Here is a 20,725-nt window from a genome sequence, read left to right on the forward strand (position 1 = left end):
AGACTGCGCACATCACAGACAATACGCCCCTCACTGACGTGTCACCTAGACAATGTGACGCAGTATATAATGTCCTGTGCCTGATCTATGGGGGATTACTACTACAGACTGCGCACATCACAGACAATACGCCCCTCGCTGACGTGTCACCTACACAATGTGACGCAGTATATAATGTCCTGTGCCTGATCTATGGGGGATTACTACTACAGACTGCGCACATCACAGACAATACGCCCCTCGCTGACGTGTCACCTACACAATGTGACGCAGTATATAATGTCCTGTGCCTGATCTGTGGGGGGATTACTACTACAGACTGCGCACATCACAGACAATACGCCCCTCGCTGACGTGTCACCTACACAATGTGACGCAGTATATAATGTCCTGTGCCTGATCTATGGGGGATTACTACTACAGACTGCGCATATCACAGACAATACGCCCCTCGCTGAGAGGTCACCTACACAATGTGACGCAGTATATAATGTCCTGTGCCTGATCTGTGGGGGGGATTACTACTACAGACTGCGCACATCACAGACAATACGCCCCTCGCTGAGAGGTCACCTACACAATGTGACGCAGTATATAATGTCCTGTGCCTGATCTGTGGGGGATTACTACTACAGACTGCACATCACAGACAATACGCCCCTCGCTGAGAGGTCACCTACACAATGTGACGCAGTATATAATGTCCTGTGCCTGATCTATGGGGGGGATTACTACTACAGACTGCGCACATCACAGACAATACGCCCCTCGCTGACGTGTCACCTACACAATGTGACGCAGTATATAATGTCCTGTACCTGATCTGTGGGGGGATTACTACTACAGACTGCGCACATCACAGACAATACGCCCCTCGCTGAGAGGTCACCTACACAATGTGACGCAGTATATAATGTCCTGTGCCTGATCTGTGGGGGATTACTACTACAGACTGCGCACATCACAGACAATACGGCCCTCGCCGACGTGTCACCTACACAATGTGACGCAGTATATAATGTCCTGTGCCTGATCTGTGGGGGGATTACTACTACAGACTGCGCACATCACAGACAATACGGCCCTCGCCGACGTGTCACCTACACAATGTGACGCAGTATATAATGTCCTGTCCCTGATCTGTGGGGGGGGGGATTACTACTACAGACTGCGCACATCACAGACAATACGCCCCTCACTGACGTGTCACCTACACAATGTGACGCAGTATATAATGTCCTGTGCCTGATCTGTGGGGGGATTACTACTACAGACTGCGCACATCACAGACAATACGGCCCTCGCCGACGTGTCACCTACACAATGTGACGCAGTATATAATGTCCTGTCCCTGATCTGTGGGGGGGGGGATTACTCCTACAGACTGCGCACATCACAGACAATACGCCCCTCGCTGACGTGTCACCTACACAATGTGACGCAGTATATAATGTCCTGTGCCTGATCTATGGGGGATTACTACTACAGACTGCGCACATCACAGACAATACGCCCCTCGCTGAGAGGTCACCTACACAATGTGACGCAGTATATAATGTCCTGTGCCTGATCTATGGGGGATTACTACTACAGACTGCGCACATCACAGACAATACGCCCCTCGCTGAGAGGTCACCTACACAATGTGACGCAGTTTATAATGTCCTGTGCCTGATCTATGGGGGATTACTACTACAGACTGCACATCACAGACAATACGCCCCTCGCTGACGTGTCACCTACACAATGTGACGCAGTATATAATGTCCTGTGCCTGATCTATGGGGGATTACTACTACAGACTGCGCACATCACAGACAATACGCCCCTCGCTGACGTGTCACCTACACAATGTGACGCAGTATATAATGTCCTGTGCCTGATCTGTGGGGGGATTACTACTACAGACTGCGCACATCACAGACAATACGCCCCTCGCTGACGTGTCACCTACACAATGTGTCGTAGTATATAATGTCCTGTGCCTGATCTGTGGGGGGATTACTACTACAGGCTGCGCACATCACAGACAATACGCCCCTCACTGACGTGTCACCTACACAATGTGTCGTAGTATATAATGTCCTGTACCTGATCTATGGGGGATTACTACTACAGGTTGCGCACATCACAGACAATACGCCCCTCGCTGACGTGTCACCTACACAATGTGACGCAGTTTATAATGTCCTGTGCCTGATCTATGGGGGATTACTACTACAGACTGCACATCACAGACAATACGCCCCTCGCTGAGAGGTCACCTAGACAATGTGACGCAGTTTATAATGTCCTGTGCCTGATCTGTGGGGGATTACTACTACAGACTGCGCACATCACAGACAATACGCCCCTCGCTGACGTGTCACCTACACAATGTGACGCAGTAAATAATGTCCTGTGCCTGATCTGTGGGGGGATTACTACTACAGACTGCGCATATCACAGACAATACGCCCCTCGCTGACGTGTCACCTACACAATGTGACGCAGTATATAATGTCCTGTGCCTGATCTATGGGGGATTACTACTACAGACTGCGCACATCACAGACAATACGGCCCTCGCTGACGTGTCACCTACACAATGTGACGCAGTATATAATGTCCTGTGCCTGATCTGTGGGGGGGGGGGGGATTACTACTACAGACTGCGCACATCACAGACAATACGCCCCTCGCTGACGTGTCACCTACACAATGTGACGCAGTATATAATGTCCTATGCCTGATCTATGGGGGATTACTACTACAGACTGCGCACATCACAGACAATACGCCCCTCGCTGACGTGTCACCTACACAATGTGACGCAGTATATAATGTCCTGTGCCTGATCTGTGGGGGGGGGGGGGGGGGATTACTACTACAGACTGCACACATCACAGACAATACGCCCCTCGCTGACGTGTCACCTACACAATGTGACGCAGTATATAATGTCCTATGCCTGATCTATGGGGGATTACTACTACAGACTGCGCACATCACAGACAATACGGCCCTCGCTGACGTGTCACCTACACAATGTGACGCAGTATATAATGTCCTGTGCCTGATCTGTGGGGGGGGGGGGGATTACTACTACAGACTGCGCACATCACAGACAATACGCCCCTCGCTGACGTGTCACCTACACAATGTGACGCAGTATATAATGTCCTTTGCCTGATCTGTGGGGGGATTACTACTACAGACTGCGCACATCACAGACAATACGCCCCTCGCTGAGAGGTCACCTAACACAATGTGACGCAGTATATAATGTCCTGTGCCTGATCTATGGGGGATTACTACTACAGACTGCGCACATCACAGACAATACGCCCCTCGCTGACGTGTCACCTACACAATGTGACGCAGTATATAATGTTCTGTGCCTGATCTATGGGGGATTACTACTACAGACTGCGCACATCACAGACAATACGCCCCTCGCTGAGAGGTCACCTACACAATGTGACGCAGTATATAATGTCCTGTGCCTGATCTGTGGGGGATTACTACTACAGACTGCGCATATCACAGACAATACGCCCCTCGCTGACGTGTCACCTACACAATGTGACGCAGTATATAATGTCCTGTGCCTGATCTGTGGGGGGATTACTACTACAGACTGAGCACATCACAGACAATACGCCCCTCGCTGAGAGGTCACCTACACAATGTGACGCAGTATATAATGTCCTGTGCCTGATCTATGGGGGATTACTACTACAGACTGCGCACATCACAGACAATACGCCCCTCGCTGAGAGGTCACCTACACAATGTGACGCAGTATATAATGTCCTGTCCCTGATCTATGGGGGATTACTACTACAGACTGCGCACATCACAGACAATACGCCCCTCGCTGACGTGTCACCTACACAATGTGACGCAGTATATAATGTCCTGTGCCTGATCTGTGGGGGGATTACTACTACAGACTGCGCACATCACAGACAATACGCCCCTCGCTGAGAGGTCACCTAACACAATGTGACGCAGTATATAATGTCCTGTGCCTGATCTATGGGGGATTACTACTACAGACTGCGCACATCACAGACAATACGCCCCTCGCTGACGTGTCACCTACACAATGTGACGCAGTATATAATGTCCTGTGCCTGATCTATGGGGGATTACTATAACAGACTGCGCACATCACAGACAATACGCCCCTCGCTGACGTGTCACCTACACAATGTGACGCAGTATATAATGTTCTGTGCCTGATCTATGGGGGATTACTACTACAGACTGCGCACATCACAGACAATACGCCCCTCGCTGACGTGTCACCTACACAATGTGACGCAGTATATAATGTCCTGTGCCTGATCTATGGGGGATTACTACTACAGACTGCACACATCACAGACAATACGCCCCTCGCTGACGTGTCACCTACACAATGTGACGCAGTATATAATGTCCTGTGCCTGATCTATGGGGGATTACTACTACAGACTGCGCACATCACAGACAATACGCCCCTCGCTGAGAGGTCACCTACACAATGTGACGCAGTATATAATGTCCTGTGCCTGATCTGTGGGGGGGGGGGGGGGGGATTACTACTACAGACTGCGCACATCACAGACAATACGCCCCTCGCTGACGTGTCACCTACACAATGTGACGCAGTATATAATGTCCTGTGCCTGATCTATGGGGGATTACTACTACAGACTGCGCACATCACAGACAATACGCCCCTCGCTGAGAGGTCACCTACACAATGTGACGCAGTATATAATGTCCTTTGCCTGATCTGTGGGGGGATTACTACTACAGACTGCGCACATCACAGACAATACGCCCCTCGCTGAGAGGTCACCTAACACAATGTGACGCAGTATATAATGTCCTGTGCCTGATCTGTGGGGGATTACTACTACAGACTGCGCATATCACAGACAATACGCCCCTCGCTGACGTGTCACCTACACAATGTGACGCAGTATATAATGTCCTGTCCCTGATCTGTGGGGGATTACTACTACAGACTGCGCACATCACAGACAATACGCCCCTCGCTGACGTGTCACCTACACAATGTGACGCAGTATATAATGTCCTGTGCCTGATCTGTGGGGGGATTACTACTACAGACTGCGCACATCACAGACAATACGCCCCTCGCTGACGTGTCACCTACACAATGTGACGCAGTATATAATGTCCTGTGCCTGATCTATGGGGGATTACTACTACAGACTGCGCACATCACAGACAATACGCCCCTCGCTGAGAGGTCACCTACACAATGTGACGCAGTATATAATGTCCTGTGCCTGATCTGTGGGGGGGATTACTACTACAGACTGCGCATATCACAGACAATACGCCCCTCGCTGACGTGTCACCTACACAATGTGACGCAGTATATAATGTCCTGTGCCTGATCTGTGGGGGGGATTACTACTACAGACTGCGCACATCACAGACAATACGCCCCTCGCTGACATGTCACCTACACAATGTGACGTAGTATATAATGTCCTGTGCCTGATCTGTGGGGGGGATTACTACTACAGACTGCACACATCACAGACAATACGCCCCTCACTGACATGTCACCTACACAATGTGACGCAGTATATAATGTCCTGTGCCTGATCTATGGGGGATTACTACTACAGACTGCGCACATCACAGACAATACGCCCCTCGCTGAGAGGTCACCTACACAATGTGACGCAGTATATAATGTCCTGTCCCTGATCTATGGGGGATTACTACTACAGACTGCACACATCACAGACAATACGCCCCTCGCTGAGAGGTCACCTACACAATGTGACGCAGTATATAATGTCCTGTGCCTGATCTATGGGGGATTACTACTACAGACTGCACATCACAGACAATACGCCCCTCGCTGAGAGGTCACCTACACAATGTGACGCAGTTTATAATGTCCTGTGCCTGATCTGTGGGGGGATTACTACTACAGACTGCGCACATCACAGACAATACGCCCCTCACTGACGTGTCACCTACACAATGTGACGCAGTATATAATGTCCTGTCCCTGATCTATGGGGGATTACTACTACAGACTGCGCACATCACAGACAATACGCCCCTCGCTGAGAGGTCACCTACACAATGTGACGCAGTATATAATGTCCTGTGCCTGATCTATGGGGGATTACTACTACAGACTGCGCACATCACAGACAATACGCCCCTCACTGACGTGTCACCTAGACAATGTGACGCAGTATATAATGTCCTGTGCCTGATCTATGGGGGATTACTACTACAGACTGCGCACATCACAGACAATACGCCCCTCGCTGACGTGTCACCTACACAATGTGACGCAGTATATAATGTCCTGTGCCTGATCTATGGGGGATTACTACTACAGACTGCACACATCACAGACAATACGCCCCTCGCTGACGTGTCACCTACACAATGTGACGCAGTATATAATGTCCTGTGCCTGATCTATGGGGGATTACTACTACAGACTGCGCACATCACAGACAATACGCCCCTCACTGACGTGTCACCTAGACAATGTGACGCAGTATATAATGTCCTGTGCCTGATCTATGGGGGATTACTACTACAGACTGCGCACATCACAGACAATACGCCCCTCGCTGACGTGTCACCTACACAATGTGACGCAGTATATAATGTCCTGTGCCTGATCTATGGGGGATTACTACTACAGACTGCGCACATCACAGACAATACGCCCCTCGCTGACGTGTCACCTACACAATGTGACGCAGTATATAATGTCCTGTGCCTGATCTGTGGGGGGATTACTACTACAGACTGCGCACATCACAGACAATACGCCCCTCGCTGACGTGTCACCTACACAATGTGACGCAGTATATAATGTCCTGTGCCTGATCTATGGGGGATTACTACTACAGACTGCGCATATCACAGACAATACGCCCCTCGCTGAGAGGTCACCTACACAATGTGACGCAGTATATAATGTCCTGTGCCTGATCTGTGGGGGGGATTACTACTACAGACTGCGCACATCACAGACAATACGCCCCTCGCTGAGAGGTCACCTACACAATGTGACGCAGTATATAATGTCCTGTGCCTGATCTGTGGGGGATTACTACTACAGACTGCACATCACAGACAATACGCCCCTCGCTGAGAGGTCACCTACACAATGTGACGCAGTATATAATGTCCTGTGCCTGATCTATGGGGGGGATTACTACTACAGACTGCGCACATCACAGACAATACGCCCCTCGCTGACGTGTCACCTACACAATGTGACGCAGTATATAATGTCCTGTACCTGATCTGTGGGGGGATTACTACTACAGACTGCGCACATCACAGACAATACGCCCCTCGCTGAGAGGTCACCTACACAATGTGACGCAGTATATAATGTCCTGTGCCTGATCTGTGGGGGATTACTACTACAGACTGCGCACATTACAGACAATACGGCCCTCGCCGACGTGTCACCTACACAATGTGACGCAGTATATAATGTCCTGTGCCTGATCTGTGGGGGGATTACTACTACAGACTGCGCACATCACAGACAATACGGCCCTCGCCGACGTGTCACCTACACAATGTGACGCAGTATATAATGTCCTGTCCCTGATCTGTGGGGGGGGGGATTACTACTACAGACTGCGCACATCACAGACAATACGCCCCTCACTGACGTGTCACCTACACAATGTGACGCAGTATATAATGTCCTGTGCCTGATCTGTGGGGGGATTACTACTACAGACTGCGCACATCACAGACAATACGGCCCTCGCCGACGTGTCACCTACACAATGTGACGCAGTATATAATGTCCTGTCCCTGATCTGTGGGGGGGGGGATTACTACTACAGACTGCGCACATCACAGACAATACGCCCCTCGCTGACGTGTCACCTACACAATGTGACGCAGTATATAATGTCCTGTGCCTGATCTATGGGGGATTACTACTACAGACTGCGCACATCACAGACAATACGCCCCTCGCTGAGAGGTCACCTACACAATGTGACGCAGTATATAATGTCCTGTGCCTGATCTATGGGGGATTACTACTACAGACTGCGCACATCACAGACAATACGCCCCTCGCTGAGAGGTCACCTACACAATGTGACGCAGTTTATAATGTCCTGTGCCTGATCTATGGGGGATTACTACTACAGACTGCACATCACAGACAATACGCCCCTCGCTGACGTGTCACCTACACAATGTGACGCAGTATATAATGTCCTGTGCCTGATCTATGGGGGATTACTACTACAGACTGCGCATATCACAGACAATACGCCCCTCGCTGACGTGTCACCTACACAATGTGTCGTAGTATATAATGTCCTGTGCCTGATCTGTGGGGGGATTACTACTACAGACTGCGCACATCACAGACAATACGCCCCTCGCTGACGTGTCACCTACACAATGTGACGCAGTATATAATGTCCTGTGCCTGATCTGTGGGGGGATTACTACTACAGACTGCGCACATCACAGACAATACGCCCCTCGCTGACGTGTCACCTACACAATGTGTCGTAGTATATAATGTCCTGTGCCTGATCTGTGGGGGGATTACTACTACAGGCTGCGCACATCACAGACAATACGCCCCTCACTGACGTGTCACCTACACAATGTGTCGTAGTATATAATGTCCTGTACCTGATCTATGGGGGATTACTACTACAGGTTGCGCACATCACAGACAATACGCCCCTCGCTGACGTGTCACCTACACAATGTGACGCAGTTTATAATGTCCTGTGCCTGATCTATGGGGGATTACTACTACAGACTGCACATCACAGACAATACGCCCCTCGCTGAGAGGTCACCTAGACAATGTGACGCAGTTTATAATGTCCTGTGCCTGATCTGTGGGGGATTACTACTACAGACTGCGCACATCACAGACAATACGCCCCTCGCTGACGTGTCACCTACACAATGTGACGCAGTAAATAATGTCCTGTGCCTGATCTGTGGGGGGATTACTACTACAGACTGCGCATATCACAGACAATACGCCCCTCGCTGACGTGTCACCTACACAATGTGACGCAGTATATAATGTCCTGTGCCTGATCTATGGGGGATTACTACTACAGACTGCGCACATCACAGACAATACGGCCCTCGCTGACGTGTCACCTACACAATGTGACGCAGTATATAATGTCCTGTGCCTGATCTGTGGGGGGGGGGGGATTACTACTACAGACTGCGCACATCACAGACAATACGCCCCTCGCTGACGTGTCACCTACACAATGTGACGCAGTATATAATGTCCTATGCCTGATCTATGGGGGATTACTACTACAGACTGCGCACATCACAGACAATACGCCCCTCGCTGACGTGTCACCTACACAATGTGACGCAGTATATAATGTCCTGTGCCTGATCTGTGGGGGGGGGGGGGGGGGGGATTACTACTACAGACTGCACACATCACAGACAATACGCCCCTCGCTGACGTGTCACCTACACAATGTGACGCAGTATATAATGTCCTATGCCTGTTCTATGGGGGATTACTACTACAGACTGCGCACATCACAGACAATACGGCCCTCGCTGACGTGTCACCTACACAATGTGACGCAGTATATAATGTCCTGTGCCTGATCTGTGGGGGGGGGGGGGGATTACTACTACAGACTGCGCACATCACAGACAATACGCCCCTCGCTGACGTGTCACCTACACAATGTGACGCAGTATATAATGTCCTATGCCTGATCTATGGGGGATTACTACTACAGACTGCGCACATCACAGACAATACGGCCCTCGCTGACGTGTCACCTACACAATGTGACGCAGTATATAATGTCCTGTGCCTGATCTGTGTGGGGGGGGGATTACTACTACAGACTGCGCACATCACAGACAATACGCCCCTCGCTGACGTGTCACCTACACAATGTGACGCAGTATATAATGTCCTGTGCCTGATCTGTGGGGGGGGGGGGGATTACTACTACAGACTGCGCACATCACAGACAATACGCCCCTCGCTGACGTGTCACCTACACAATGTGACGCAGTATATAATGTCCTGTGCCTGATCTGTGGGGGGGGGGGGATTACTACTACAGACTGCGCACATCACAGACAATACGCCCCTCGCTGACGTGTCACCTACACAATGTGACGCAGTATATAATGTCCTGTGCCTGATCTATAGGGGATTACTACTACAGACTGCGCACATCACAGACAATACGGCCCTCGCTGACGTGTCACCTACACAATGTGACGCAGTATATAATGTCCTTTGCCTGATCTGTGGGGGGATTACTACTACAGACTGCGCACATCACAGACAATACGCCCCTCGCTGATGTGTCACCTACACAATGTGACGCAGTATATAATGTCCTGTGCCTGATCTGTGGGGGGATTACTACTACAGACTGCGCACATCACAGACAATACGCCCCTCGCTGAGAGGTCACCTACACAATGTGACGCAGTATATAATGTCCTGTGCCTGATCTATGGGGGATTACTACTACAGACTGCGCACATCACAGACAATACGCCCCTCACTGACGTGTCACCTACACAATGTGACGCAGTATATAATGTCCTTTGCCTGATCTGTGGGGGGATTACTACTACAGACTGCGCACATCACAGACAATACGCCCCTCGCTGAGAGGTCACCTAACACAATGTGACGCAGTATATAATGTCCTGTGCCTGATCTGTGGGGAGATTACTACTACAGACTGCGCACATCACAGACAATACGCCTCTCGCTGACGTGTCACCTACACAATGTGACGCAGTATATAATGTCCTGTGCCTGATCTATGGGGGATTACTACTACAGACTGCGCACATCACAGACAATACGCCCCTCGCTGAGAGGTCACCTACACAATGTGACGCAGTATATAATGTCCTGTGCCTGATCTGTGGGGGATTACTACTACAGACTGCGCATATCACAGACAATACGCCCCTCACTGACGTGTCACCTACACAATGTGACGCAGTATATAATGTCCTGTGCCTGATCTATGGGGGATTACTACTACAGACTGCGCACATCACAGACAATACGGCCCTCGCTGACGTGTCACCTACACAATGTGACGCAGTATATAATGTCCTTTGCCTGATCTGTGGGGGGATTACTACTACAGACTGCGCACATCACAGACAATACGCCCCTCGCTGAGAGGTCACCTAACACAATGTGACACAGTATATAATGTCCTGTGCCTGATCTGTGGGGGATTACTACTACAGACTGAGCACATCACAGACAATACGCCCCTCGCTGACGTGTCACCTACACAATGTGACGCAGTATATAATGTCCTGTGCCTGATCTATGGGGGATTACTACTACAGACTGCACACATCACAGACAATACGCCCCTCGCTGACGTGTCACCTACACAATGTGACGCAGTATATAATGTCCTGTGCCTGATCTGTGGGGGGATTACTACTACAGACTGAGCACATCACAGACAATACGCCCCTCGCTGAGAGGTCACCTACACAATGTGACGCAGTATATAATGTCCTGTGCCTGATCTATGGGGGGGATTACTACTACAGACTGCGCACATCACAGACAATACGCCCCTCGCTGAGAGGTCACCTACACAATGTGACGCAGTATATAATGTCCTGTGCCTGATCTATGAGGGATTACTACTACAGACTGCACACATCACAGACAATACGCCCCTCGCTGACGTGTCACCTACACAATGTGACGCAGTATATAATGTCCTGTGCCTGATCCATGGGGGATTACTACTACAGACTGCGCACATCACAGACAATACGCCTCTCGCTGAGAGGTCACCTACACAATGTGACGCAGTATATAATGTCCTGTGCCTGATCTGTGGGGGGATTTCTACTACAGACTGCGCACATCACAGACAATACGCCCCTCGCTGACGTGTCACCTACACAATGTGACGCAGTATATAATGTTCTGTGCCTGATCTATGGGGGATTACTACTACAGACTGCACACATCACAGACAATACGCCCCTCGCTGACGTGTCACCTACACAATGTGACGCAGTATATAATGTCCTGTGCCTGATCTATGGGGGATTACTACTACAGACTGCGCATATCACAGACAATACGCCCCTCACTGACGTGTCACCTACACAATGTGACGCAGTATATAATGTCCTGTGCCTGATCTATGGGGGATTACTACTACAGACTGCGCACATCACAGACAATACGGCCCTCGCACAGAGGTCACCTACACAATGTGACGCAGTAAATAATGTCCTGTGCCTGATCTATGGGGGATTACTACTACAGGTTGCGCACATCACAGACAATACGCCCCTCGCTGACGTGTCACCTACACAATGTGACGCAGTATATAATGTCCTGTACCTGATCTGTGGGGGATTACTACTACAGACTGCGCACATCACAGACAATACGCCCCTCGCTGAGGGGTCACCTACACAATGTGACGCAGTATATAATGTCCTGTGCCTGATCTGTGTGGGGGGGGGGGGATTACTACTACAGACTGCGCACATCACAGACAATACGCCCCTCACTGAGAGGTCACCTACACAATGTGACGCAGTATATAATGTCCTGTGCCTGATCTATGGGGGGGGATTACTACTACAGGTTGCGCACATCACAGACAATACGCCCCTCGCTGACGTGTCACCTACACAATGTGACGCAGTATATAATGTCCTGTGCCTGATCTATGGGGGATTACTACTACAGACTGCGCATATCACAGACAATACGCCCCTCACTGACGTGTCACCTACACAATGTGACGCAGTATATAATGTCCTGTGCCTGATCTATGGGGGATTACTACTACAGACTGCGCACATCACAGACAATACGGCCCTCGCACAGAGGTCACCTACACAATGTGACGCAGTAAATAATGTCCTGTGCCTGATCTATGGGGGATTACTACTACAGGTTGCGCACATCACAGACAATACGCCCCTCGCTGACGTGTCACCTACACAATGTGACGCAGTATATAATGTCCTGTACCTGATCTGTGGGGGATTACTACTACAGACTGCGCACATCACAGACAATACGCCCCTCGCTGAGGGGTCACCTACACAATGTGACGCAGTATATAATGTCCTGTGCCTGATCTGTGTGGGGGGGGGGGGGGGATTACTACTACAGACTGCGCACATCACAGACAATACGCCCCTCACTGAGAGGTCACCTACACAATGTGACGCAGTATATAATGTCCTGTGCCTGATCTATGGGGGATTACTACTACAGACTGCGCACATCACAGACAATACGCCCCTCGCTGACGTGTCACCTACACAATGTGACGCAGTATATAATGTCCTGTGCCTGATCTGTGTGGGGGGGGGGGGATTACTACTACAGACTGCGCACATCACAGACAATACGCCCCTCGCTGACGTGTCACCTACACAATGTGACGCAGTATATAATGTCCTGTGCCTGATCTGTGTGGGGGGGGGGGGGATTACTACTACAGACTGCGCACATCACAGACAATACGCCCCTCGCTGAGAGGTCACCTACACAATGTGACGCAGTATATAATGTCCTGTGCCTGATCTATGGGGGATTACTACTACAGGTTGCGCACATCACAGACAATACGGCCCTCGCTGAGGGGTCACCTACACAATGTGACGCAGTATATAATGTCCTGTGCCTGATCTGTGGGGGGATTACTACTACAGACTGCGCACATCACAGACAATACGCCCCTCGCTGACGTGTCACCTACACAATGTGACGCAGTATATAATGTCCTGTGCCTGATCTGTGTGGGGGGGGGGGGGATTACTACTACAGACTGCGCACATCACAGACAATACGCCCCTCGCTGAGAGGTCACCTACACAATGTGACGCAGTATATAATGTCCTGTGCCTGATCTATGGGGGATTACTACTACAGGTTGCGCACATCACAGACAATACGGCCCTCGCTGAGGGGTCACCTACACAATGTGACGCAGTATATAATGTCCTGTGCCTGATCTATGGGGGATTACTACTACAGGTTGCGCACATCACAGACAATACGCCCCTCGCTGACGTGTCACCTACACAATGTGACGCAGTATATAATGTCCTGTGCCTGATCTATGGGGGATTACTACTACAGACTGCACACATCACAGACAATACGCCCCTCGCTGAGAGGTCACCTACACAATGTGACGCAGTATATAATGTCCTGTGCCTGATCTGTGGGGGGGGGGGGGGGATTACTACTACAGACTGCGCATCACAGACAATACGCCCCTCACTGACGTGTCACCTAGACAATGTGACGCAGTATATAATGTCCTGTGCCTGATCTATGGGGGATTACTACTACAGACTGCGCACATCACAGACAATACGCCCCTCACTGACGTGTCACCTAGACAATGTGACGCAGTATATAATGTCCTGTGCCTGATCTATGGGGGATTACTACTACAGACTGCGCACATCACAGACAATACGCCCCTCGCTGACGTGTCACCTAGACAATGTGACGCAGTATATAATGTCCTGTGCCTGATCTATGGGGGATTACTACTACAGACTGCGCACATCACAGACAATACGGCCCTCGCTGACGTGTCACCTACACAATGTGACGCAACATACATATCCTCTCTTATCTCAAAATATCATCCAACACGACCTCTACGCTCCTCCCAAGATCTGCGTCTCTCATCCACACTCATTACCCGCTCCCATTCCCGACTGCAGGACTTTCTTCGGGCTGCACCCACTCTGTGGAATGCCCTCCCAAGCACAATAAGACTCTCCTCCAGTCTCCAAACCTATAAGCGTTCCCTGAAGACTCATCTCTTCAGGCAAGCTTATCAAATTCCAGAACCAGTCATAGAACCTTGCGTTCTGGTGGAATCGATGCAATAAAGAATACAGTATCTATCCTTATGTATCAATGCCTATTTCCCTATAGATTGTAAGCTTGCGAGCAGGGCCCTCCTACATTTTGACTGTCTGTAAATACCCTGTTTTGTTTCACTGTCTGCTATTGTAAAGCGCAACGGAATATGCTGCGCTATATAAGAAACTGTTAATAAATAAATAAATAAATATAATGTCCTGTGCCTGATCTGTGGGGGGGATTACTACTACAGACTGCGCACATCACAGACAATACGGCCCTCGCTGACGTGTCACCTACACAATGTGACGCAGTATATAATGTCCTGTGCCTGATCCATGGGGGATTACTACTACAGACTGCACACATCACAGACAATACGCCCCTCGCTGAGGGGTCACCTATACAATGTGACGCAGTATATAATGTCCTGTGCCTGATCTATGGGGGATTACTACTACAGACTGCGCACATCACAGACAATACGCCCCTCGCTGACGTGTCACCTACACAATGTGTCGTAGTATATAATGTCCTGTGCCTGATCTATGGGGGATTACTACTACAGACTGCGCACATCACAGACAATACGGCCCTCGCTGACGTGTCACCTACACAATGTGACGCAGTATATAATGTCCTGTGCCTGATCTGTGGGGGGGGGGGGGATTACTACTACAGACTGCGCATCACAGACAATACGCCCCTCGCTGAGGGGTCACCTACACAATGTGACGCAGTATATAATGTCCTGTGCCTGATCTATGGGGGATTACTACTACAGACTGCGCACATCACAGACAATACGCCTCTCGCTGACGTGTCACCTACACAATGTGACGCAGTATATAATGTCCTGTGCCTGATCTGTGGGGGGATTACTACTACAGACTGCACATCACAGACAATACGCCCCTCGCTGACGTGTCACCTACACAATGTGACGCAGTATATAATGTCCTGTGCCTGATCTATGGGGGATTACTACTACAGACTGCGCACATCACAGACAATACGCCCCTCGCTGACGTGTCACCTACACAATGTGACGCAGTATATAATGTCCTGTGCCTGATCTATGGGGGATTACTACTACAGACTGCGCACATCACAGACAATACGCCTCTCGCTGAGAGGTCACCTACACAATGTGACGCAGTATATAATGTCCTGTGCCTGATCTATGGGGGATTACTACTACAGACTGCGCACATCACAGACAATACGCCCCTCGCTGAGAGGTCACCTACACAATGTGACGCAGTATATAATGTCCTGTGCCTGATCTATGGGGGATTACTACTACAGACTGCGCACATCACAGACAATACGCCTCTCGCTGACGTGTCACCTACACAATGTGACGCAGTATATAATGTCCTGTGCCTGATCTATGGGGGATTACTACTACAGACTGCGCACATCACAGACAATACGCCCCTCGCTGAGAGGTCACCTACACAATGTGACGCAGTATATAATGTCCTGTGCCTGATCCATGGGGGATTACTACTACAGACTGCGCACATCACAGACAATACGCCCCTCGCTGAGAGGTCACCTACACAATGTGACGCAGTATATAATGTCCTGTGCCTGATCTGTGGGGGGATTACTACTACAGACTGCGCACATCACAGACAATACGCCCCTCGCTGAGAGGTCACCTACACAATGTGACGCAGTATATAATGTCCTGTGCCTGATCTATGGGGGGGATTACTACTACAGACTGCGCACATCACAGACAATACGCCCCTCGCTGACGTGTCACCTAGACAATGTGACGCAGTATATAATGTCCTGTGCCTGATCTGTGGGGGATTACTACTACAGACTGCGCACATCACAGACAATACGCCCCTCGCTGAGAGGTCACCTAACACAATGTGACGCAGTATATAATGTCCTGTGCCTGATCTGTGGGGGGGGGGGGGATTACTACTACAGACTGCGCACATCACAGACAATACGCCCCTCGCTGACGTGTCACCTACACAATGTGACGCAGTATATAATGTCCTGTGCCTGATCTATGGGGGATTACTACTACAGACTGCGCACATCACAGACAATACGCCCCTCGCTGACGTGTCACCTACACAATGTGACGCAGTATATAATGTCCTGTGCCTGATCTATGGGGGATTACTACTACAGACTGCGCACATCACAGACAATACGGCCCTCGCTGACGTGTCACCTACACAATGTGACGCAGTATATAATGTCCTGTGCCTGATCTGTGGGGGGGGGATTACTACTACAGACTGCGCACATCACAGACAATACGCCCCTCGCTGATGACAGCCGCGTCAGTCTGACCTGTGAGCGGAGGACAATTCTCCTTTACCTCAATCACCTTCATGAAGAGCTCCAGGCCTTGGTTCTCTATGAAGTGTCGACAGGTGGTTGGCGATTCGTCAGTCAGGTTCCACAAGGCGCTGAGCGTAAACTTTAGGGTGGTATCCACCAGGCTCTGGCTGCTCTTCTGTCGCACAATCTGCAGAAGTTGCTGTACAGAGAGAGAACAGGGATCTCTCCTTATACGCACAATGCTCAGAGTAAGTATTATACACGTGGGTCAGTCTGCATTAGTATAATCGTTCAGTGTGTGTGTGGAAGGAGGATACACACAACCTGCATGGGGCTGCGAAGGGGGACACATACCCCGCGTGGGGCATACCAAGGGGGCCACATACCCCGCGTGGGGCATACCAAGGGGGACACATACCCCGCGTGGGGCATACCAAGGGGGACACATACCCAGCGTGGGGCATACCAAGGGGGACACATACCCCGCGTGGGGCATACCAAGGGGGACACATACCCCGCGTGGGGCATACCAAGGGGGACACATACCCCGCGTGGGGCATACCAAGGGGGACACATACCCCGCGTGGGGCATACCAAGGGGGACACATACCCCGCGTGGGGCATACCAAGGGGGACACATACCCCGCGTGGGGCATACCAAGGGGGACACATACCCCGCGTGGGGCATACCAAGGGGGACACATACCCCGCGTGGGGCATACCAAGGGGGACACATACCCCGCGAGGGGCATACCAAGGGGGACACATACCCCGCGTGGGGCATACCAAGGGGGACACATACCCCGCGTGGGGCATACGAAGGGGGACACATACCCCGAGTGGGGCATATGAAGGGGGACATATACCCCGAGTGGGGCTGCAAAGGGGTATACAAAACCAGCGTAGGGCTTTGTAGGGGGGATTCATATCCTGAACAGGGTTGTGGTAAATGGGGATAAAGTTGTGCTCAAATGTTTACATACCCTAGCAGCAGAATGTGTGATTTCTGGCCATTTGTCAGAGAATATAAATGATAACTCACAGACGTTTCTGTCACTCATGGTTAGTGGTTGGGTGACGCCATTTATTGTCACACAACTGCGTTTACTACGTTAAATCATAATGACAACAGAAACCACCCAAATGGCCCCGATCAAAGTTTACATTCCCTGGAGATTTTGGCCTGATAACATGCACACAAGTTGACACAAACGGGTTTGAATGGCTACTAAAGGTAACCATCCTCACCTGTGATCTGATTGCTTGTAATCAGTGTGTGTGTATAAAAGGTCAGTGAGTTTCTGGTCTCCTGAAAGACCCTTGCATCTTTCATCCACTGCTGCACTGATGTGTCATGGGTATATAAAAAAATATCCAAGCAATTGAGAATGCCAATTAGCAGTGTTCAAACTCTAATTAAGAAGTGGAAAATGAGGGATTCTGTGGAAACCAAATCACGGTCAGGTAGACTAACAAAAATGTCACATCTGCCAGGAAAATTGTTCTGGATGCAAAGAAAAATCCACAAATAACTTCAGCTGGAACACAGGACTCTCTGAAATAAAGTGCTGTGGTTGTTTCAAGATGCACAATAAGGAGGCAATTGAAGAAAAATGGGCTGCATGGTCCAGTCGCCAGAAGAAAGCCATTACTACGCAAATGCCACAAAGCATCCAGCTACAATACTCCAAACAGCACAGAGTCAAACCTCAACACTTCTGGAACAGTCATTTGGAGTGATGAGACCAAAATTGTACTTTTTGGCCACAACCATAAAGTCAACAAGGCCTGTGATGAAAGGTACACCGTTCCTACTGTGAAATCCAAAGGTGGATCGCTGATGATTTGGGGATGTGTGAGCTACAAAGGCACTGGAAACTTGGTCCAAACTGATGGCAAGATGAATGCAGAATGTTATCAGAGAATACTGGAGGAAAGTTTGCACTCATCAGCACGGAAGCTGCGCATGGGACGTACTTGGTCGTTCCAACATGACAATGATCCAAAACACAAGGCCAAGTCGTCCTGTCATTGGCTACAGCAGAATAAAGTGAAGGTTCCGGAGTGGCCATCTCAGTCTCCTGACCTCAATATCATTGTACCACTCTGGGGAGATCTCAAACGTGCAGTTCATGCAACAGCCCAAGAGCTTACAGGAACTGGGGGCTTCTGCCAAGAAGAATGCGCAGCTTTACCATATGAGAAAATAAAGAGCCTCATCCACAACTACCACAAAAGACGTCAAGCTGTCATTGATGTTAAAGGGGGCAATACACAGTATTAATAAGAACTGGGGTATGTAAACTTTTGATCGGGGTCATTTGGGCAGTTTCTGTTGTCATTATGATTTAAAAAGAGTAAACACAGTTGTCTGACAATAAATGGCGTCACCCAATCACTAACCATGAGTGACAGAAATATATATATATATATATATATATACATACACACACATATATACACACACATATATACACACACACATATACACACACATACAGTGGCATAAGAAACGTCACTCCAGGACTTGCAACACCGTAGAAACTTTACTGGTTATCAGTCTTCACTGTTATGCAAGTCCTGGAGTGACGTTTCTTATGCCACTGTATGTGTGTATATATATATATATATATTATATATAATTTGGGAAGTTCTCCCACGGAACGGGCACCCGGGCAGGCATCTGAACGCTGTCCTGGCAGCTGGGCAGTGACTGATTCCTTCTCCAATATAATATATATCCCCTTACACATACAGTATATATATATCCCCCTATATATAGGGACGCGGTGGTACGGCACTCTAGGCCAATAAACAAGAGCTTGAAGCAAAGCCACTTAACAACGTTTCAATTTATATAATAAATAGAAAAGTTAAGTGGCTTTGCTTGTTTATTGGCCAAGAGTGCCGTACCATCGTGCTCCTTATGGTCTGTGAGGGCACCGGTCGCCGTTACATTCAGTTTCAAGGAGTGCCAAACCAATCCTGTCTATCTATGTATATATGCGGTGTTGCGGGTGGCACTCTTGGTCCTAAATGGTGTGGGAAGCCAGAAATAATCCTTTATTATAACTTATACTACCTGGCTGTTGGGATTATTTCTGGCTTCCCACACCATTTAAGGGCTGAGAGTGGCGCCCGCAATATACCGCATATATTCAAACAACATATGGAGAAGGCACCCGGCAGGTTGTTATAATTCTGCAGAGTATCCAGAGTGATATATATATATATATATATATATATATATATAGACAGTTGGGTTCTCAGGTTGGCACTCTGGTTAAAGATAAAACTGTTCCGGTGCCAGGCACATAATGTGGTTAATAGAAAGCACTTACCCCCTCGCAGAAAGGATTGGAGCCGGCACACGGTAGTAGGTGAAGAAAAAAAGGGTTTATTGCAATTACATCATTGCACAAAGAGACAGCTGCCGACCTGACAGCCGTTTCAACTGCATGTGAGCAGTTTTCATCACCTCTGATGAAAACTGCTCAC

General features: G+C 49.5%; 1 protein-coding gene across 3 annotated transcripts in view; it reads right to left on the reverse strand.

Moving 5' to 3' along the window:
• Positions 1-20,725, reverse strand: part of ZYG11B (zyg-11 family member B, cell cycle regulator) — a 151,858-nt gene that overhangs the window by 66,175 nt on the left and 64,958 nt on the right. For 2 of the 3 annotated variants that reach the window (XM_083157924.1, XM_083157925.1), the window contains exon 9: positions 17,265-17,426. In XM_083157924.1, the coding sequence (XP_083014050.1) occupies positions 17,265-17,426 (162 nt within the window). The remainder of the gene's footprint in view (positions 1-17,264; positions 17,427-20,725) is intronic. The other variant, XM_083157926.1, reaches the window with a different exon arrangement.

Source organism: Crinia signifera, chromosome 8 (assembly GCF_055691185.1).
Source record: "Crinia signifera chromosome 8, ASM5569118v1, whole genome shotgun sequence".
Taxonomy (NCBI): domain Eukaryota; kingdom Metazoa; phylum Chordata; class Amphibia; order Anura; family Myobatrachidae; genus Crinia; species Crinia signifera.